Genomic DNA, 23354 nt, shown 5'->3' with positions numbered 1-23354 from the left:
TGGAGTTCCAGAAGGTTCCCGCGGAGTTCAGGTGAGCGTTACATCTGCAGAGTGTTAGAGCTAGACAACCAAAGGGCTCTAGCAGGGAGGTATTTAGGGAGAGGGAGTTGGATGTAGCAGAATCTCAGGTGAAAGCCATGTAGATGATGCAGAGGGTCTTTAACTTGATCCTCGCAGCAACCGGGAGCAGGTGGAGAGATTTTATGGCTGGAGAGATGCAGCCACTGGGCTTGAGGCCAAGGATACGTCTTGCAGTCCTGTTCTGGATTAGTTGAAGGGGGCGAAGGGAGGAGTTAGGCAGATTGGGGAAGATGCTGCTGCAGTAGTCCATCCTGGAGAGAACCAGAGCTCTGGAGCCAATGAGTTTCTGGGGGAAGGTGAGCAAAGGGAGAATGCCTCTGAGGAGGTGCAGCTGAAAGTGGCCCTTCCTGGCCAGGTCCATGAAGTGAAGAGAGGAGAAAAGGGAGTCGGTGATGACACCAATGTTTTTTACCTCACAGGAGGGTGACGGGAGGGGGCCCAAGGAGGGTGGCCAGATTGTGGGAGAGAAAGGGAGAGAAGGTGTCCCAATGAGAAGGATCTCCGTCTTACTGCCATTAAGCATGGTTGACCGTATCAAAGGCAGAGGAAAGGTCAAGAAGTATGAGAATGGAAGGAGAGCTGGAATCGAGATTAGAGAGCAAATCTTCACAGGTGTTCAGGAGTGCAGTTTCAGTGCCTCTGGCAGCTCTGAAGCTACACTGGTGGTCGTGGAGACAACCAACAGACTCAGTGTGGTGGATAAGCTGGGCAAAGGAGTGATTGCAGAAATCGGCCAAGGCTGGAGCAAGGAACACAATGTTGTCCTTGATAGTTCTGGAGGAGCAGGGGAGCACCTGTTTAGATGAGACTTTCATAGCATGGACTTGTCTAGAAACCTCATCAGGTGTAAAGGAAGAAAAAGAGGAGAGTGGGGGGGCAGAGAGTTGTCCAGGGAAGGCCTGAGTGCATGTGCGGGAGAGGAGTGGGAAGTAGAGGAGAATGAGGACAGGATGTCCTGCACTTTAGAAATGAATTGAGAGGTCAGAAAAGTGCAGAGGGCCAGGGAGGGAAGAGGAGAGGTGGAGACTGCAGTAGGGTTGGCAAGTTCCTTGCAGATTTTGTAAAGCTCAGCCAGATGGTTAGAGGCTGTAGAGATGTGATTTGGATATAGGCCATCTTCTTTGAGCAGATGGAGAGTCTGTATTGCCTTCGGAGCAGGTGGCAGGCCAGTTTGTCAGAAGATGTGCTCGAAGCCTGCCATTTCAGCTCAACTGCTCTGCACTTGCGTTTCAGAGTGGCCAGGTCGGACTTATACCAGGAGTTTCACTTGGAGGCAGGTTTCATGTGGATCCACATGACAGGGGCAGGGATGTCCAAAGTGTTTTGGAGTTGGAGAGTGGAAGGTTAGTAATGGCTGTGTCGGAGTGAGAGTCGGTGGCAGGAGGGGGAGTGAAGGTGGTGGCAAAAGCAGCAACTGACACTCGCTTCATAGGTTGAATGATGGAGAAGGAAGCTGTCGACGCGTTAAGGGGGATGAAAGGGTTTGAGATTTGGATGCCTGAAGATATGAGAACATCTAAGGTGTGTCTGGCTGAGTTCGTCGGACCGAAGGGAAGAATGCAGAGGGAAAGAGAGTCACAGAAGTTGTGGAAGAGCCCAGACGTCGTCTCAGTGGAGTCGAGGTGAATATTGAAGTCTCTGAGGAGGAGAAGCTTGGAGGAGGAGGTCAGGAGAGAAGAAGTGAGGTCATCCCATTCTGAGAGTAAGTGGGAGACCTGGCCAGGGGCCTGTAGATTGTGGCCAGAGTCAGAGGCCAGGAGACAAGGCATTTAAAAAAGGAGTAGGCCTGAGTGGGTCTGATAGTAGTAGGGACCCACTGAGGGAAAATCAGGGCCACTCCATCCACCGGGCGTTTAGGCCTAGACTTAGGGAGGATATTGTAAGCCTGAGGGAGGAGAGTGTCAAAAATCATGACAGAGCTGGCAGTGAACCACATCTCAGTGAGAACAAGCACATCTAGGTCAAGGTATTCAAGGAGGTGGCAGATGTCAGACGCATGTTTGACGGCAGAGCGAGAGTTGGGGTAGCTAAGTGGAGCAGGTTGCCACTTTTCAAGGTCTTATGAGGAGCGGTACAGGAGTGTGGTACACCCATCAGAGGGTGGCAGAGGGAGCAGAGAGAAGACGGAAGGACGAGTGGAAGGAGATGGGAGGAAGTTGATGAGAGATGGAAGATGCCTATTGAGAAGGAAGTGGTTGGGCTGGAGCCCTGGACCATGACCGTGCCATTTAGAGGACAGGGAGGATGCCAAGAGAACCTCCCAATGGGTGCCACCATTAATGGGAGAGGAAGAGAAAGGGGAGAGTGCAGAGACCATATGGGGAGTCCAAAAGTCCAGAGAAGGAATGACAAAGAGGATATCAGTGAAAGTCTGCCTGGAAGAGGTGTTGACATAGGTATCAGCGATGGGCAGGCCTTGGTTGGAAACCAGGAGATCCTTCTTGAACTTTTTAATTTTAGACTTCGACAGAGGGATAGGATAGGTGATAGAATAGCAATTAGAAAAGATAGATGAGATTGCGAGCACCCATGAGGGAGAATGTGTAGAGAAGGAAGGGGGAAATGAGGGAGAGAGGAAGGAAACTGCAGAGCACAATCGCCCTACACCACAGAGCAATGACGCAAACAAGCCAAGTGAGTAGGGAGAGGGCCTAGATTTCAGCATGTAGCAGAAAGCAGCAGCAGAAAGCACGACAAATAGAAGCGAGTTATATGGACAGAAAGAAAGAAACTAGATAGAGGGCAGCAAGGGAAAAGCCTAATTTCTACATATAACGCAGGACCCAAGTCTGGGAGAGACATATCCCTATTCATAATTTATGAGACACATCATTGGGCAGCATCCCCCGCCCTATCTACATTTAATCATGCCTTGATAAGGACCCCTCAGGGTCGAAACACGTGTCGGCTGACCACCAATAGACCATGTGTCTACAGTATAACAAATAAAAAGAACTCACTGGAAATACCGCACTTAGCGTAAGAATCTCTTTATATGAGAACCAATAATAACCAATAATTGCAAGGTAACCAGGACTGTCCACGTTTTCCCTACGAGAGGTGTTGATTTACCTCTACCCACCTGTGGACTTGCAGTGAAATATCTAGAACATTAGATCAAACAACGAGCGCAGCACGGGAGTGCTCATATCTAGAGCCTAGCCTTCTCTCTTATCATAGTTTGGATTTTTTCAAATTACACCTTCATGTCAGCAGCACCTGCAGAAAAGACATGTGGAGAAATGGGGGCATCTGATTGGTGGAAAAGCAATTAAGGGAAGGGTACCCATATCCTAGTCAGGTTGACTCAGCCTTTCAGGCCCTTAAGAATAGCAGCATAGTGTAGGGAACAATGATAGTTATGAGTAACATCGGATAGCAAGCACTCAGAAACTTGATTCCTGGTGAGAGCTGTGCTATCTAAAACAGCAGAATTCGTAATCATTATTATCATTATTATTATTAATATAATTACATCCCTCGTTTTAGGAAGAAGACAATCCAGTCATATGGGAGAGCCATGGTGATGAATAGTGCATGCTAGAAATATTTCTGTTTGACGCACCTTTTTCTGAACAATGCTTTGCTGACAGAAAAAAACAAGCAAGAGTATGGTATGCCAGTTTATTACATTTTTTGATCACTTGGTCACAGTTTAGGAATTGGTAAATGTCGCTTGGATGTGGGGAAGTTGAACACAGGGAACTGGAGTGTTTCTTGGTGGAGGGCCTTTGGCTTCTGGCCTACGATCCAATCACTTTGGATGCTCACTTTGGCCCCTCGTTCGTCTGCTCCTCTGCTGTCTACAGCTGTTGCTATCCCTTGGACATTGCTTTCCTTCTGACCAGGATGGCCTCAGTCCTCCTCCTGTGATTGACACAGATATAAAACCTGTGCGAAAGGGTGCCAGAGCGAGAGCGGTGAGATCACGTGGAGATGTGCAAGAAACCAAGTATCATCCTCCCCCTATGCCAATAACCAATCCCAGAGCATCTTCAAAATTCCTAGCAAACGATGATCTCAAGTAAAGAACCTCTGGAAAAATGCTATGTTTCTTTTTGAGAATTCTCTGTGAGCAGATGAACTATTTCAGCCATTTTAGATTGGGTTCTTCGTACAAGAGCCATATTGCTTCAGACTCCCTATCCTCAAATACCACAATCTTCCTATCTCATTTCTTTGCTTTCCTGTCTTCAGTTATAACCTGAGAAGAACCCCCTTAACCTTTAAAATTGATGTTTTTATATGATTGGGTATCATTACGAGTTTGCCAGATTTTCTGACCCTATCTCTGTATGGGTCTACGCTATTTAATCGCGGGACTTTTCATCGCGGGGTTTTTTACCGCAAATTTTCTTTAAAAAAAAAAACACCAAATGTTTTTTTTGGGGGGGGGGTACCCCCCAAAACCCCCGTTCACTTTCTTTATTTCTGTTATTCCCTTACACCATTTTTAAAAATTTTGTAACCCCCCCCAAAAAAAAGTTTTTTTTCGAAAATAAATTTGCAGTAAAAAACCCAGCGATTAAAAGTCCCGCGATCAAAGGACGGTATACCCTCCCTATCGGTAAAATATGATATGATATGGCATTTATAATACGAGTTTGGCAGATTTTATGACCCTATCCCTGTATGCAGTAAGATATGATATGATATGGCATTTAGAATGCGCCTATACACAAGAATTTAAGGACAGCTACCATGCACGAAGAACTAGGGTCTACGCACAATTCTGCTACCACCCTACCGGCGGTAAAACATGCAGATTTCCATAAATACTGCATGCAGTATTCCTGAAAATGTGCCCCCAAAATAGAAACTCCATTTCCAATAGAAATTGATTAAGTACAGTAGCATGCAATATACCTCCAGTGCACCGTGCACAGTGGTGCCCAGAATGGCAATCCGCCTCCTGTGCATTACATTGCAAAGAACACGAGGAGGCGGGCATCCATGATGTCCACATGTTCACACCCTCCAGAGCTGCCCACATACCCTTTTCTCCTATGTGCAGGGCTACACCACCTCAAACCTTTACATGATCTGTAGTGCTACTGGGCACTGTATAATGTGTACCTGCAGCTATTGAAACTGCCTCCCTAAAACTTGAGGAGAACCATCTCCGGTTCCGGAAGCACCTCAAAACCTTCCTCTTTGCTTCTGCCTTCTCCCCCCCTCTCCCCTGCTAAATTCTTGACTGAAACTGCACTCTACCTGCAACTGGGCCACTCTACACTTGCACTGCCTCCCTGGCAACCTCTGCACTACGGGACTGTCTCTATATCCCGACAGCCCCCCTTTCCCAGCACTTGTCTGCACTTACCTTGCATTTGCCACCAGTTTGGCCCTATTATTTTTCTGTTGTTCCACTACCCTGTACTGCACTTTCCCCCCTACCTTTCCCCTTGCACTTTTCCCTTTCCCCCTTCCCATGCACTTGCGCGATCTGAATGACACCTGGCCTAGTAGGATCGTTGTCTGTCTTCCCTCTGCTCCCCCCTCCCTGCCTCGTCGCACCTTTAAACACTTGTGTATAGGCGCGTTACAAATGCCATAACATATCATATCATATAGTGAGGTTAAAATTAGCCGATTTTTTAAAAGTCAAATTTGACCTCCGAATCATGGAGTATTTACGACATGCTGTGTTGCGAGTGATACCGCATGCAGCAAACACTGCATGTGTTTAAATTAGGCAGGTTGTCAAAACAGTCAGACTTCGAATGACCATCTGTTCTTACCATTAGCGTCAAACCTATGATCCGGGACTCAGTGTTCATGCTATTGACCTGTACACATGCATCTAAGCAATGCAGCAGAGCTCTTTGTCAATGGCCCAGCTGGGAGACTCAAACCTGCTCATGATATGCCGCCACCTAGGAGGAGAGGCAGAAGTTGCCCATCTCCATGGCACGCGGGTGTTCTCGGAGTGACTTGCAGGCCCAGCATCCTTGGTTGTGTAAGTACAGCATGCTGGCAATTGTAGGCCCATCATACTGGAGCCTGTAACCCCAGGGTAATGGAACTTGTAACCTCAGTGTACTAGGAATTGCAGGCTCATATCTAGAATGGAAAAATACCAGAAATGCAATCCAGGTGAGCCTCATGATGTTAGGTCAGTTTGCTCCTCAAACAACTGGGGACAAGATCGTTTGTGATGTGCCCAGTGTATTAGTTCTATATGGTGAAAAGAGGAAATCATGTTTTGGCAAGTTCACTCAATTTAACTGAGAGGAACTAAACACTCAGCCTGCTCTGGCTTGCTTATCGCATTTGAACCATTTTCAGGGAGGGGGTCACCGGAAGGTTTTTGTTTTTCAATCCTGCGTTTCATGGGTGGTCCAGTCTTGTTTTCTCCTATTCTATTCATTCTGGAGCTTGTTTTGCTCTTGCACTATAAACCCAGTGGTCGACTACAGGTACCAGAATGCAAAGAAAAGATGTTTGGGGGACAAGCTGTCACACCTGACTTGGGATCACTCTTGTCATTTGATGATTACACATATTCATTACCTCCACGTCCCACTCTCCTGCACCCCAGTACTCACGTATGAGGTACACACTTCCATGACAGGAACCCATTTACAATTAAGTTAGTCCCTGCAGTTTCCCTGCAGAGGCATAATACCTCTAGTATTCAACAATCCCTTCATTATTTAGAGTAGTCCAACTCCAGGCCTCGAAGGCCGGAATCCTGACGCGTTTTCTGGATCACCCTCATTTATACTCATGAGAGGAAAAGGGGAATATATTTAGAATCATTGTATGCAAATGTATCGCATGTATATCAATGAGGGGTATCCTGAAAGTCAGATATGTTTCCTGCCCTTGAGGCCTGGAGTTGGACAACACTGAACAGTAAGAGCAAACCTGTGATTTTGCCAGAACCCCAAAGTGGAAGGCACCCCCTTTTTAATATACATTCATCTGTTCTGCTGCATTGGGGTTTGGGGATTTTGCTGCTGTAACCCAAAAAAGCAGCCCCTTGTTTTGAGGTAAATTTCGCTGCAGCTATTGCTAATGATACAAACAGCTGACTTGCTTCTACTGAGGAGCAGACGTTATGGAGACGTGTAAAAAGTCTTTAGGAACTGGTGCTGTAGGAGTCACACCCTTCAGGAAAAGCAGCTGGGGAGGGCGAGAGGGGGGGGTGGTGTGTGAGGGGGGGGGGTGTCCAGCAGCAGTGTACGAGTTTTTTTTTACTGCGGTGATGCCACACCAGTGTATAATGGCTTTGGCTAAAAAATGCTTTAGCGATAAACCCTGCAAATGGGAGCAGACAGCTAGGCCTGTAACAGCCCACCAGCCCGAACTAGGTAGGCCTGGGGGCACTGAAGAACTCATGAGGGCTCAGGGCAGTTACCAGCCATGAATGACCTCCATAGCATGGTCTATCGCTGTTAGCACCCGAGGACTCCCTTCAGGCTACTAATAGTTTAAAACATTTTTTAACATGGGAGATAGGCTCCATACTTATTATGTATGCCCAATCTCAAGTGGAAAAAAACAAAGATAGCCACCACCATGGAAAATAGAAACAAGGAAATAAGTCCCTTTTTGATTTCCACAGCAGGAGCGGGCAACTGAGACAATGCAGGTGAAGAAAGCAGATAAGTGAGGTTGGAGGTGGGTTAGGGGAATGCATGGGCACAAGGAGAGGTGGCGGTGATAGGGAGCTTGGCGAGGGTTAGGTGTCCTGAGGCGCATACAAAAATGGTAGACACCCAAGGTAGGGTCTCAAGGGGGCAAGAAAATATGACAGGTTAATGTCGGATTCCGCCCCCGTTTCAGGCTTACTGTTTAGTTAGCGACTCTCCCCCCTGGGTGGAAATTTGATATTACAGCAGTGCCCAACAGTTTCGCTATTGTAATCCTGGATTCAACCATGTGATAGTATTCCATAGACAACATCACTTGAGTTTCAAAAGAGGATGTCAGCTCACAGGATAACGGCAGACGACAGCACAACTATTTCAACAACCAAGAAGAGGAACAAGTAGATCTCGGCTCTCTCGTGGCGAGGAATGTCTGTGAAAAAGGGAAAGAAGAGCAAGATTATATAGTGAAACTTCTCTTTCAAAAATGCTCCTGTGGCAACAGTGATGGAATGCCAAGCATGGCACATTGACAATGTTTCTTGCTATGGTCTATGTTACATGCTGGGCTCAGGCCCACCCCTCATAAAATGTGCCAATCGTTTGCTTGGAATGTGATTCAGCTCTCCCTGCTTAAAGGGGAGAAGGAAGCAGAATGCAGGTTCGACCAGAGATAATTGTCCTGATCTGCTCAGTTGGGAATAAACCAATTATTTTCCTCAGTATGTGTCACATTCGTTGATGGGGGGGGCTTTACTGGTGTCATGGGGGTGTAGTAATGCATGTATGCCTGGCACAGCAGAAACTGGTGTGTTCTGACGTGATGCGAGATGGCATGTGGAAGAGGTTCTATGTGATTTCATCGCTGGTAAAAAGACATCGAGGGGTAGTGGATATTTTATTAACCCAGTATACACCCTTCCCAACATATTTTAGGACTGGTGCAATTATATAAAAAAAACTCCAGTCCCAGGCAGGCTTGGACTGGCCCATAGAGCAATAGGTCCATGGCCGAACCAAAAATGCGAAATGCTGGTGTGGGCCAGTTTTTTGGTCAAAGTGGGCAACTTATTTGGGCATTATGGGCCAGTTTGATGAGTTACTTCACTATGTGGCTAGTAGTTTTGAATAGTGTTGCTGAATAAATATCATTAAAATGCACAATTTACATCACATTTTATCAAAAACTCCCCACGTGGGTACTATTCAGTCTGTCACAAAAGGAATGAATTGCCATTTGCAGTCATGGGCCACTTTTTCATTGGTGCCTGAGATAATTTTATGCCCCAGTCCGACCCTGGTCCTAGAATATTTGGGGAACGTTTTAAATAGTGGGTTAGAATAAAAAGATCGAGTGCCCCTCGCTGTTTTTTTCAGCGATGAAATCGCTGGATACCTGTGGAAGATAGATAGACTATGGTACAATAAACTTTAGAACTGTTTTTGGAAACACTCTGGGTTGAGAAAAAGCTCAGCTCAGGAGGTTGCTTAGTACTTCCTCTGTCCTTTAACCGCAGAGATGTGAAAAGAGGTTTTAACTGTCCTTAAGAACCCTAAGGCTCTGCTACTGTTCTACAAGTGTTGGCAAGTGTGTGTAGTGTGATAGAAGTCTTTTATTAAAATATGTTTATTTAGTCTTGAACATGAGGTTTTAGAGAAAAATAAACGCGTCACCACCGTAACCACCATCGAGAGACCAGCCGTAGAGCCTCTGTGCATCGTGGGAAGGAAGAAGTACCCACGTGCAGAATGTTGATGAAAATGCGAAACAAGGAGCTGTTCAAGGCGCCATGATAAATTCTGCACCCCATCTGGACAGACTACAGGTCCCACATACCTTCAGCTTATGTAAAGTAGGTGCATGTAAAATGTCAGGCGAGCCCACATTTGCAAATGATAAGATGTAATTGTAAATGGTTATTTATAATGCCCTTAATGCCCAAATGTTTTCTAAGCGCGGACCGGGGATCGAACCTGTGTTGATAGAACCTGTGCGTTTCCCCTGAGCTATCCTCCTGGGACAAGGTGCCTGAATATTGAAAACAGTGAGAATGATGGCTGCCAAACTACAATACCATCTACATTGACCTTAGCTTAACTTTCCCCTCTCAAGGCACCTCTGCAGGGGTACTGTGTGTGGAGCAAACTATGGCCTTGCATGTGAAGGGAAAGTTCACCAATGAAACGCGCCCATTCAACCAGAGGGTGCAAGCTCCTGGAGTTCCACATGGACTGCAACCGTGTGGTGACTCCCCCCTAACAGCAGGCAGTTTTCTCGCACCCCGGAATCCCGTGCTCTTTCACCATCTCCTCTCCTTTTCCTACCAACATAGTCTACCACCAAGAATCATCAATCCTTCATCTCCCATATCTAGGTAACCTCTGAAATGGGAAGTGAAGAACCTCCTTGTATGTCATGGCAGGACAAGAACTTGCCCTTAAAACCCTAAATAAATATTAGAAGAACTTGAAGAACAAATGTAGACTCTATTGCCTTCCTCTAATCCCCTTCAAAGAGAAAGCGGACATATTTTATTTAGTAATTAGACTGATGCTGAACTTTGCCAACATCGTATACCCCGGTATCCCAAATAAAAATATTCCTCTCAAACCTCTAAACAATTCATTAATTGTAAGCCCTTAATATTGAAACAGGACCACCAGCGGAATCTTTCGTCAGCACAGGGTTAGCAGACTAGAACTTCTAACCGTCTATACTTGCTTTTGTGTCCAGGTTTGAGAGCCAATCATACGCTGGCAGGGCCGGCCTTAGGGGCAGCAGCGCCCTGGGCGAATTGCCCCCCCCTTTCCCCGTGCGCATGGCCACAAAGTGTACTTTTTATTTTTTATTTTTTTTAAACCTCCTCGCTCCCGTGAGGAGCTAATTCTATGAATTGGGTGCATTAGCACCCTATTGTTCCTAAATGCGCTCCGCTGCCGTGGGCGCATTGACCAACAATGAGGCGCCTGCTGCCACTATGCCAGCTCGGGGGAGTCTTTGAAAGACTCCCCCGAGCTGGCATGGGGGTAATGGTGCCTTTTGTTGGTTAAGGCGCCTGCGGCAGAGGGGTGCATTTGGTGTCAATCAGGTGCTGAGCACCTGATTGACATTGAATGCGCCCGCCTGTTGCGCCTTCTCCCGCTACGCCAGCCTGGGGGAGCCCTTGAAAGACTCACCCAAGCTGGCGTGGCGGTGGCTGATGGCGCCCTGGGGGGCGCGGCGCCCCGGGCGGTCGCCCGGCTCACCCCCCCCTAAGCCCGGGCCTGTAGGCTGGAGCCAGAGAGGTTTGGAAGTTTACAATCTAAGCCACGGGCCGGGGAGTAAAGTACGCAAACCTGTCCGCTGTGGTTCCATGCACCAGGCAACTTAGACAGGGCCAGCAATGTAACCCATCAATGTAGCTGCAATGCAGCCAATAACTGCAACCCCTGCAGTGCAGCATAGCGCAAGCTTAGCCCTAACTGATGTAATACTGCATACCCTCCCGCTATGCAGGATCCGGCTGCAGCATCAATAAGTAATGCATTTTGGGGTTGGCATGTAATAAATAAACGAGAACATGCATAAATCTATAACGCGCGCGCACACACACACACACACACACACACACACACACACACACACACACACACACACACACACACACACACACACACACACACACACACACACACACACACACACACACACACACACACACACACACACACACACGATAGGTCCTTCTCGAATTACATTTAACCAACAATATTTTCCATATCCCAGGTTGTAAGGAATAAGGAAGTCAACAGGGCAGGTATTTAGAGTTACTGAAGGGGCTTCCATTCTCATGACAACAGACTTGTGTAGGTGAAGGATAACGGGCCATTAAAATAAATCCTTGTTCAGTTTGTGGCTAGGGGAAAAAGAGGATCCCTTTGAGTTTCAGTAAGAGACAATGTACAATTTCAGAGTGAGGTCTCTCTTTTTGGTAGCTCTTGTGATAACCTGCCCTAAGGGTCTTCCTCTGCCTTTTGCAACTTTTCCAAGGAAGCATGTGGTACCTAGCTGATCGTCATCATGTAGATTGTCATGTCTTCACAAATGTGTACACTTTGCCTGATTGATAACTGTGTAGATCTCTTAGAGCCTTGTCCATCATATGATGTCTTATATTGTCTTCGGGTTTCTCTAAGTTGGTTTGCATAGTGTCCAAGTTAGGTTTTAATTTTCAGAGTTCTTTCAGCGTTTTAGAGGGTTCCACCTATTAATGTCTCAATAACATAGCCATTATCTTATTTGTACATTCGATCGGACAATTCTCCCACTCCTTGTACATGACAGACATGTTTTCTTCATTGGATGACGTCTTCATTGGATGACGTCTTCATTGGATGGCAGCATCAGCATTGAAAGTCTATGAGCAATTCGACATGCCCTCAACTCATATCGTAGAGTTGTAGGCTCCAGCCATGTGCTAATCCCATTGCATTAAGTGTCTCCATCCGTTGTAGCTGAAACATCCGGGCTTGAGTGTTACTTCCAGCAATGCAACTGCTACCAACATTTGTGTCATCACGTTAAACAGTACAGCAGCTATAAACCTGCAGATCTTGACATACAGAATCTCAACTTTGGAAAATGTACTTCTTTAAATGGGGTGCCTTCTTATCCCCCCGTTACTCATTCATTCTCATATTTCTCTTCCCCTGCACCTTACCATGATCTAATCCCAGGGTCTGCAACATGTTAACTCTGCAGATGATTTCAACTCCGACTCCCATGATCCCTCCCCTTTGAATGTGCTGCCTAGAGCCTATGGAAGTTGCAGTCCAAAACATCTGAAGAACTAAAGGCTGAAGAACCACTGCCCTATACTTTGCCTGTGCCCCTCTGAATTTTGTGGAGTCAATTGGTATTTTGTACCAATGTGCATTATTGTGATTCTTTCAAAATAATGCACATTTGCCATTCTGCATGTAGAGGAAACTGCAGAATCCCCAATTTGTGGGATTCAATTGTTAGTGCGTCTGTTAAACGTTTTAAAATAGCTTTCAATTATTAAAGCTGTTTTCAAATTTGCAGGAATTTGTGACAAGGCCAAAAACTTGGCTTTGTCAGGAAGAGGGGAAAACGTCTCTGCGTCGGCAGAGGGAGGGGATGAGGTATATCCAGAACCAAAACATTTTTCAAGAACAAGTTCGGTAAAAAAAATATCCCAATTTTTCCTTTGGAGCATATGTGTGCATACAGAACCATGTCCCCTACCATGCCTCGTAAACCAATTGTTCTCCAGTCTTTCTCTTCTTGTTGTGGAGTCACTGGAGAACCGAGAGTTCTACTGCGTGCAACACATTTCAACCTGAACAAGCACAGACCCACCCGGAGAAGCAGAGATAAAGAGATGCAAGGAGAAGCTGCGAGCGTGCGCGGCAATCACAGAGGCGCAATGACCCCGGTTGGTTTGCACTGGCGGGTGGCTCCCGCATAACCCTGCTAAACCACCAGGGACCGAACAGAGACTTGTCAGCAACACTGGGGACATGTTCCCCCCAGGAAATGAACGGCTACCAGAGACTCGATACACCGCCATTACATGTTGAGTGCCTGCGGAACTAGTGGCCGGGGCTTAAAACCCTTTTGAAAGATTCCCTTTGCAACAAGCTTCTTTAAATACTCATTAAAAATTATCTCCTGTGGGCAACTCCTTTCCTGAGTTGCATGGTTTTCCCAGACACTACTCGCCATGGTCACCGCTAATTGACAGCCTTAGTTAAGTTCTTTCAAAGTTGCGCATTGCAATGTATATCTAGCTTGCGTCCTCCTTATTGTTCTGCTTGCTACTACCACCGTTCCTGTCTGAGCAGGCACTGTGACAATTTTTGGTAGTGCAGATCAGAAACTCTTCTCTCTTTACCAGGATGATGGGTTTACCAGATGACTCCATGTCACCAAGGAAACCATGTACTTGTTCTGTGCTTAAATTTCTCCATTAATTGCTTCTGGGAGTTGCAGTGCTGGGTCACTTCAACTGTACAAAATGTGATTAAGTAAAACTATAGTAAAAGCAAAGCCCAGGGCTCGAGTAGGGTGTCCTTTGCGACATGGATTTAGGGCCGACCTTAGACATGGGTGGTCTGGGTGTTCGCCCAGGGCACCAGACTAATCTGATTTACATAGGGCGCCATAGCTTGTGCCACGCCAGCATGGGGGAGCAGCTTTTCTATTACAAAGGATACCGCTGCCACGCCAGCTCAGGGGAACCTTTAAAGGGCTCCCCCGAGCTGGCATGGTGGAGGCGCCCTATCTAAATGAAAACCTTCCTGCTCCCGTGCTGGTGCCAGGTGCTCCATCATGGGAGTGGGGAGCTTTTCATTTGAATAGGGCGCCGCTGCTATGCCAGCATGGGGCAGCCTTTGAAAAGCTTCCTTGCGCTGGCATGGTGGCAGCACCCTATTAATGCGACAAGCGCCCCGCTCCTGTGCTGGAGCGGGAAGCTTTTCACTTTAAGAAGGAGCCAATGACACACTAGCACGGGGTTGCCTTTGAAAGGCTTCCGCAAGCTGGCATGGTTGAGGCGCCCTATTGAAATTAAAATGTCCCAGCTCCTGCCTTTGAAAGACTTCCCCAAGCTGGCGCACCCTATTTAAGTGAAAATCTCCCTACTCCTGTGTTGAAGAGGAGAGCTTTTTGTTGAAATTGGGCGCAAACAAAACCTCTGGGATCCCCCTCTTTCTCTGGAGGGTGGCCAAACCTGGCATTATGCATAAGAAAAAATTATGTTCCTAAAATGCTCTTTGCTTTTATGCAGAATGCATGCTTCAAATTTAAAATTGTGAACATTCTTATTAAGAAATTTGAAAAAGTTACAAGAAGAGGAGCGGAGACGCAAGAGCGGCCCTTCTGCTCCAGTTAAACAGCTGAACGGGCAATATGAATCATATTTCTATTTAGTTCCTATTCAGCACAAGTTCCAGAGAGTATCTTCCTGGCACGGAAGAACCCTAACCTTAGCTTGTTGTTCCATGCACTGCATGCAGGGGCTGCCATCTTGGGGAAGGTCCTCTGGCTGCATAACAGTTAAGGAAAGGAGCATAGGAGAGTATACCTAACCACCCAGATTTCAGCCAGATACCAAATCACACGCCTAGGACCTCATTACGAGCATGGCGGTCCAGAATTAAGGGTGCCGGTAGCAACGTACCAGCACCCTTTCCAGACCGCCAAACTATGAGTCTGCCAATAGGGGCACGGAACTCCCAGCAGGTCTGAACTGCCGGGAGTTCTGGCCCCTACAGGCACTGTATTCACTGAAGCACCGGCACCGTTTACAACGGTGCCGGTGCTTCAGTGTCCCCATTCCCATGGAGTCCTAAGGGACTCTGCAGGAATGGGGACTTATCTTTTCCACCGCCTGACATTCTGTTCTGCCGCCACTTGTGATAACCATTGGGCACTGGGATATGAGGGGGTGGAAACAGTCTTATACGGTCGGCGTCAGCCCGTAAAAAGAGTAACGCCTTCTGATGGTGTAGAAGCGAACATTAATGAGAATGGCTTTGATAGTATGCAAGCTGATTCAATGTTGAGACATTGAAAGATTAGCATATGGACATGTGATGAGGCCATAGAAAGATGGCAAATAATAATTCAAAATGACCAAAAAACTGTCCAACATTCATGAACGTTAATTTGTGAAAGTTTAGAACTTAGAACACGAGGCAGAATGCATTTGGACACCAAAAATTGCCCTAAGAAGTTATCTACGTGAGAATGAATATGACAAACATCTAAGAGAAGGCTGTAGAGAGTAGTTGATTAGAAACTGTATATTGCACAATCAATGTGGCATGAAGGTGCTAATCACAATGATTATATACTTGAATTACAGATGATGTGTAATGAAAAAAGGTTGGATCCGCGAAGAGACCATTACATGAAGGAGCTGTGGCATTTTTATATGTCACAAGAGAATAGAAACTAGAGGTAGTCTGTTTTTCCAACACTGAGCCACACTGTACCACTATCACCAAGTTAAAGAGGGTGAATTTTGATTCCCTCTTTCTTGGCTTTGTCATTGCAGGATTTAATTGGCTATACCCATTCCAATTGAGGTTGGAGACTATTCCCATCTGGCAATTGAAGAGGAGCTTACAGTAATTGGTTTTCTCTGGTTACATACATATATATATGTATATATATATATATACATATATATATATATATATATATATTCACTAACAAAAACGTTGTTAAAGGAGGGATGTTATGGTTAAGTTGCACTAGCAAAAACCTATGAAATTCAATCGAAAAACGTTGTTACAGGGACGTTATGGTTACAGGTAAAACCGAAAACCCCCTGAAATTTGACAGTTACGGTAAGCTAAGCAACCATAACTCGTGCCACCAGTGCGCACTGCAAGGGCTAACACCCATGACATCAAAGATGCCTTCACAAATCTCATTCATGACATCACTGATATTTTTTTCTTCTATTTGTCGTGTTTTTGTGATGTATATGCATTCATACTTTTTTTCTTGTTTTTCTCTCTTTTGATCACTGTTTGTTTGCTTCTCCTCCTCACATTTTTCTCGATTGAAGATGGTTATCTTACATTGCTACAGTATTCTCTGGACAGCTTTGTGCAGAGTGGCAAACACAATAGCATTGCCAATAGAAGTCAACAAAATGCCATTTCCTTGAAACCACTGGAAATCTTGCTGGTTATTAATGCTTTCATAGTCGGTGCAGAACATCCCAGCACTGCACATAAAGTCGCACATGCTTCTGTTTATCCAACATCTCCCAACCTCCGGCTGTGGACAAATTACACTGGCATGCTCCCATTGTCCTCTTGGTATCATCGATGAGAAAATCACCTTTACAGTAGGAAATATCTGCATCACAGCTGTCATCAACTTCTTTAAGTAAGCAAGCAAACGTGAGCACGACGTGTGCCCCAAATGTAGTGCTCCAAAATGCACGTCCACCACATCTGCAGTACAAACAGAGGCCACACATTTGCAAAGGAGATCCATGCACCCGAAACCCCACTCATAAACCGTGCCCCAAAAAGCCTACACTACTTCCAACTGAAAGTCAGTATCAAAGTCTCTTTCCACGGGATACCTGTGCAGATCGTGCACAAAGGTATCACTGACTATAAGCACTCACCATCTGTCCATCTCTGCCAACCTCACTGCATCGAACTTTGGGTAAATATGTCACTGCCCCTTCCGGTGAACCACACCCTCTAATCCTCACTGGAGAATCCCCACAGTTCCATTTGCGAAGGCTCCATGCTCAGAAGGCCATGATGTGGCATGTGCACTTTCCCAGCTACAGCTTGGGCCACACCCCAGTAAAGCAGACACAATACTTCTTCCCTTTGCACTCAAATTTTTCCAACACTCCCTTACTGGTGCCTATTGGCGATTATGACATTTTCAAAAATGCCTGCACCAATCACTTATGGAACCTCGACATTGCACACTATCATTTCTCTACACAATCCATATTTCCTGTTAAACACTCTGAGAACACGTTCCCTTTGCTTCCAAAGCCCCTCCACCAGAAACTTTTCCTAAAGGATGCCCTATTTCAGCATCCACAATGATCCTGCAGCGCACCCAGCACACTTTTCGCCATGCACACAACAGTCAGGGTCGGATTGGCCCCTCAGCTTTTCGGGCCATGGCCGGGCCGAAATCATCCCTGGGAAGTGGGGGCCAGTTTGAAAAAAAAAATGAAATAATATTTTCTTTACATTTTTTTCCACTTTTATTTTTTTTTCAAAAAGCCTTTCATCCTTCTTAGATCGATAAATGAGTGCCAACACAGGCTGGGTGATATTGTTTGTATATTTTTTATATAAAAAAGCGCTTAAGCGTAAGTGCTAAACAATAACATTGGGCCTTGGACGTCTACTTGCATTCACAGTAATTTGACAATATGGATCTATACACAGAGATATTGATGATACATATGGTGATCCATTCTTGTATGAAATGTATATCACATTAGTGAAATCATAACCGCCACTTCCTGTTTTGTCAAGGGGTGAAAGGCTGCGTTTCATCGCTTCCTGGGATGTCACTTTGGGGTGGGGTCAAATGACATCACTTCCGGTGATGTCATCAGAGGTCAAGGTTCGTGAGGCGAGGGGTGGGCAACTTTTTAGAGGCAACTTTTTATTTGGTGACCAGGCCTATTTCTTGTCCCAGTCCGACCCTGACAACAGTCCACCCTTGACCAAACCCAGAAGAACACTGAATCCATGCATGCAACCATGTGGTCAGCTAACATTGTGCTCAAAAGTAACATACATGGGGGCGCTGTTGAGCAGCCAAGGAAGATGGCCGCCTAGCTTGGGAGCTCCGTTATCGCCCACCAGTTTATCCGCTACATCGGTGCTCATCCGCTAAATTCCGCCGAGCTGGTGCCACGAGATTGTTGCCGGGGCTCTTTGGAGACTTTGACGGAATTTGGGGAGAAAACGCGGCTCGCATCCAGAGGTTTTGGCGCCTGGACCCGTTGCGGCCTTCGGCCTGCTGGATCGCTCTGGGCGCGCTTGCTCCCCCGGGCGCTGAGCGCGGCGCTGGTGGCCCGGGCGCTGTCGTCTGCCTGCCGCCTGCTGCTCAGGGGCCGGCGGGCCGTTCGTGGGTGCGGCCTGCCCCGAGGTGCTCCCCCGCTCGTGTGGCCTGGAGAGTCCGGGGTGGAGCGCCGGGCCGCGCTAACCATCTGCGTCGGCCCGTGCCCCGCTAGTGGTGCGGGTCCTTCCCACCTCGCCTTGTGGACTTGCCATCGGGCCTGCGGCGGCCGCCTGGGCGTGTCGATCTGCACACGCCGACCTGCGGGGACCCACTGGATTCCACCTGCTCCACTCGGTTCATGGTCACTGCTGTTGTGGAGGACCCTCACGAGCGGCCTCGTCTCCTGGGACTGGCAGGCCTGGACTCCGGAGGTGATCCCCTCACTTTCAGACGGACGGAGTTAGCCACCCTACACAGCGAAGAGGTGGGTGTTCTTGGATGTGCCCCCCTCCTGCCCCTCTGCCTGCCTTCTCCCAGTGTCACTGCTTGTGGGTCAACCTGCCCTGCCTCCCCCTGATATCCTGTGACAGTGTGTGCGGGGACAGGCCCACATATCACCTCTTGGACGTCCTGCACTTATTGGAACATCCACACATTTAACTTGAGACACTAAAGATAAGGAGGGGCAGCCTCTTCCCTATTACATTCAGAGGGAGACAGCGTCACCTGCATCCGCCGGCCTCGCTGGGGGCACACTGTCTGTTGTAACCAGCCATACTCTGGGGCCACTACCTGCGACGTCCCCTTGGACTTCTCCCTCTGGCCCATTCCCCCTGTGACGGCTTTGGTGCCTCTGCTCATCTATTTTACCGGCGGTGGGAACCCTTCCTCCACCAACACCAATATCTCTGTGTCAGCCTCGATTCCCACCTGGAACAATGTCCAACAGATCGCGCGGCGCTGGCAAGATGGGCGCTATGGACAAGTTTGCCAAGGCGACGCCCAAGGAAGACCAAGCATCATCCGCATCAGCTCAGAGGGGGTCGATCTCCCGCCGGACCCTCCGCAACCAGACTGGGCCACTATGATGGAATCTATGGCCAAAAACTTTGCAGCTGTTCATGAAAAGCTAGATGACATCAATGCGAATGTGGCGTCATTAAGGGCCAAGCTTGACCAACACAGAGCTAGAATTACCGAGGTGGAGCAGAGGACTGGCACCACCGAGGACAATGTGCATAACCTACAAAACACAGTGTCTGAGCTGGTCCGTGACATGAAACAGGTCAAATCTAAATGCCACGACCTCAAATCACGGTCTCGAAGGAATAATATTCGCATAATTGGGGTCCCGGAATCTGCACTCAAAGGGCGTATGGAACTTGCGGTGGAAAAACTCATCAAAGATCTCCTGGATGACCCCGACCTCTCTCCATTCTTCACCGTTGAAAGGGCCCACCGCTCCTTGGCGCCTCGGCCGCGGCCGGGAGATTTCCCCAGGCCCATCATAGCTAAACTGCTCAGCTATAAAGACAGGGACCACATACTCCGCCTGGCCAGGGAAAAGGGGGAAATGAGGCTGGACTCACAAATAATCAGGATCTTCCCCGATTTCTCAGTTGGGGTGCAGCTGGAGAGACGCAGATTCGACGGGGTTAAAAAGATGCTACGGGAGAGGAAGATCGAGTATTCAATGCTCTTCCCCGCACGCCTTAAATTCACCCATCGAAACAGGCTCTACTTTTTCACTGTCCCGGACGAGGCCGTAAAATTCATAGAGGCGCAGATCCCGCTGGCGGACTCCCCGGAGGCACCGTTGGACAACGACTAGAACCGGCCGCTTCCTCTCCCCCTACGATTGTGTCCTGTTGCCCTTCAATACATGCATCCTTGCTTTGTAACCTCACTTATATTAGCCGATCTTCAAATTAGGTTGTTTAATAGTAATTTGTATTACTACTGGTGGGCGTAACGGCAGCGGCGGCCCCCATGCAGCTGCAATTCCTGTAGAATGTAAATGTTTGTGTTTTTGCCCCTGTTGGGCGCTGGTCCAGGCATTGCCAAGTTGGGGATGGCACGCATTAGGTCACTCTAAGGGTGGGTATTCACACACCGCTAGTTGGGTTAGGGCGGTGAGGGTGGAAAGTTGAGGTAGGTTACATTCAAAATGGCACAGGGGTTGAGACGGGTTACAAAGGGCGGCACAATCACGATGTGGCAGCACTCATGGCGTTTTGCAGAGGCAGGTCTTTTGTTTGGGATGTCCCGTAGGTTGCATGTATGGCGATCACAATGATGTCATGGAATGTTCGCGGTCTGATGAATTTCACGAAGTCTCGCAGGATTGTGGCCTACGCACAGAGGCACGGGGTCAAGGTACTCCTGCTACAAGAGACACATGCTCTTAAACACCTATCATCGAATATTGCGCTAACTTGGGGTCCTAATAGATATTACACCCAATACTCCACCCAAGCTAGAGGAGTCCTGACCCTCATCCACAAGTCAATCTATTTCACTCTGCGCTCATCCTACATTGATGCAGAAGGCAGATATGTGATCCTACAGTGCACCTTGGCCCACGAAGAATGCTTATTGGTCAATGTGTACGCAACCAATACTGACTCCCCCGAATATTTCGACGCCGTGGTGGCCATACTCATGAGATATATTGACATCCCTATAATATGGGGCAGAGACATGAACCTGATACTGGACAGTGTGCTGGACAGGATGACGGCCACTCGCAGGCCCACACTACGAGCGACCAAACGTCTCCTCTCGCACATGGACTCTCTCAATTTGCATGATGTATGGAGAACGCTCCATCCCCATGACAGAGACTACACTTTCTATTCAACTGTACATGACAGTTCCTCGAGAATAGATTTATTCCTCTTATCTGGCAGACTGGTAGGGAGGGTCTCTGGGGTCGCGATCCTGTTACGTACAATCTCTGACCATTCCCCCGTGCTCTTGCGGTTACAACTCGGCGACACATTGCCACCGAGACCCGCTTGGCGCTTCAAATCCACCGCCCTGGCTGACATTGTCTTTAAAGCCGAGATACTGGCAGACATAACCACGTTCTTCGAAAAGAACAATACAACCGACACATCTGAAGGGACCAGATGGGAAGCCTTTAAGGTTTATATCAGAGGGATGTGCATCTCTAGGGAGGCAGGAGTCCTGAAAGCTATAAGGCAAGCCCTAACCATTTCGGAATCCAAACTTAAAGAACTCGAACAGGAATACCTGACCACTCAGTCCACACAGACACTAGCAGAGATCAGAGCAGAGCTGGAAAGGTTTGAGTCACTGGCTACGAGTGAGGTGCTATACTTTACACGCCCTGCGGCTGCCCGTAAATATGGAGAGGGGGACAGACCGGGCAGAACCCTGGCCAGGTTAGTGCGGGCAGAGACTAGTAGGGCCCGCATTGATAACATTATAGACGAGGGCGGAGTAAGACACTGGTCAGATAAAAACATACTAGACACCTTCACTAGCTTTTATGCCAATCTGTACGGTCCCCAACCGGAGCATTCGGCCCTAGACCTAGACGACCTACTAGAGAGCATCCCCATGACCCTCATCTCCCAAGACACCCGTGAAATATTAGACGCCCCGTTTACTCTGGAGGAAATTGTTCAAGTAATATCGGACCTTCCTAAAAACAAAGCGCCTGGCCCCGACGGGCTCACGTCCGAGTTTTACCAGGAAAATGTGGCCATATTGGCGCCTGTTTTACAAGGGGTCTGGTCCGAGTCACTTCGTTTGAAATGCCTCCCCCCCTCCCTTAGGGAAGCCTTGATAACTCTCCTTCCCAAGCCTGGAAAACCTCCGGATGAATGTGGATCCTACAGACCCTTATCCCTCATTAATACTGATATGAAAATCTTTGCTAAGATAATTGCAAACAGGTTTCTCCCTTTCATGTCCCACATGATCCACGCGGACCAGTGCGGTTTCATCCCTGGTCGCTCCACGGCGCTTAATATCCGCCGCCTGTTTAATGCGGTGTCCAGAATTGACCCAGGCGCCGATGCGGTGGCGGTTACGCTGGATGCCCAAAAAGCTTTTGATATGGTCTCATGGCAATATCTATGGGCCGTGCTGGAGAAGATGGTGGTGGGTCCAAATATGACCTCGTATATAAAACTCTTATACACGGACCCACGTGCTAGGGTCCTTATTAACTCTGTTCCCTCCTCTTCCTTCACACTATACAGGGGCACTCGTCAGGGATGCCCATTCTCTCCCCTCCTCTTTGCGCTCGCTATCGAACCCATGGCTGACCACGTTAGAGGACGCCACAGCAATAAAGGCATTTGACTACTGGAGGCACCAGAGATCATCTCTCTATATGCAGATGATGTGCTCCTATATGTCAAAAATCCCGCCACAAACCTGGACCCGATCATCCGTGATATTACTAAAATAGGTACGTTCTCAGGCTTTACAATCAACTACTCTAAGTCCGATATCTTCCCTCTGACTGTGGCAACTCAACAACCATCTTGTGAGTATCCTCTGCGATGGTCCCCGGGTGGGGTTAAGTATCTTGGAGTGCAGGTGTCACTAAACAAATCCTCCCTATTGAAAGACAATTACGAAGCCGCGGCACAACTTGTCACCTCCAGGTTTTCCAAATGGCGCAACTTAACCCTGTCTCTCGCGGGCAGGCTCTCTCTAATAAAGATGATAGTGGTCCCCAAGCTCCTGTATGTTTTTGTTAATGTACCGATCTGGCCTGGGATACAATACTTCAAAAGGCTCCACTCGGAGTGTGCACAATTCCTCTGGCACCCGGGCTCGGTCCGGAAAAAGTGGCAACACATGACGCTGCCCTATGACAAAGGGGGGTTCACAGCCCCAGATCTTCGCCTGTACTGGAATGCGGCACAGGCCCAGCACGCCTCCCATTGGTATACGCTCCAGAATCCGCCCATACATGTAAAACTTGAGAAACTGGCGGGAGGGGGGACTAATATCATGACCCTACTACTGCACCGCGCGTTTCATACTGACGCCCAGGCAGACCCGGTGGCCACCACGCTCAAGGCGGGGGGGAGTATCCTAGGCTCTGACCAAGAACAGCACCCTTACTATAAGTGGCTTCCCCTGTGGCAATTTCCCGGTCTCCCCCCCACGCATGACCAACA

The 23354-nt window shown here is 47.8% G+C and overlaps 1 protein-coding gene across 1 annotated transcript in view; it reads right to left on the bottom strand.

Moving 5' to 3' along the window:
• Positions 1-3692: 3692 nt before the first annotated feature.
• Positions 3693-23354, bottom strand: part of IZUMO3 (IZUMO family member 3) — a 280359-nt gene continuing 260697 nt past the window's right edge. Inside the window, exons 8-9 of the mRNA XM_069649595.1 lie at positions 8025-8109; positions 3693-3972 (exon numbers count right to left, since the gene is read on the bottom strand). Coding sequence (XP_069505696.1) covers positions 3897-3972; positions 8025-8109 — 161 coding nt within the window. The 3' untranslated portion in view covers positions 3693-3896. The remainder of the gene's footprint in view (positions 3973-8024; positions 8110-23354) is intronic.

The sequence above is a fragment of the Ambystoma mexicanum genome, chromosome 1p (assembly GCF_040938575.1).
Source record: "Ambystoma mexicanum isolate Mex_15411 chromosome 1p, UKY_AmexF1_1, whole genome shotgun sequence".
In the NCBI taxonomy this organism is placed as follows: domain Eukaryota; kingdom Metazoa; phylum Chordata; class Amphibia; order Caudata; family Ambystomatidae; genus Ambystoma; species Ambystoma mexicanum.
The sequence above is the reverse complement of the archived record's forward strand: the minus strand, read 5'-3'. Positions and strand labels throughout refer to the sequence as shown.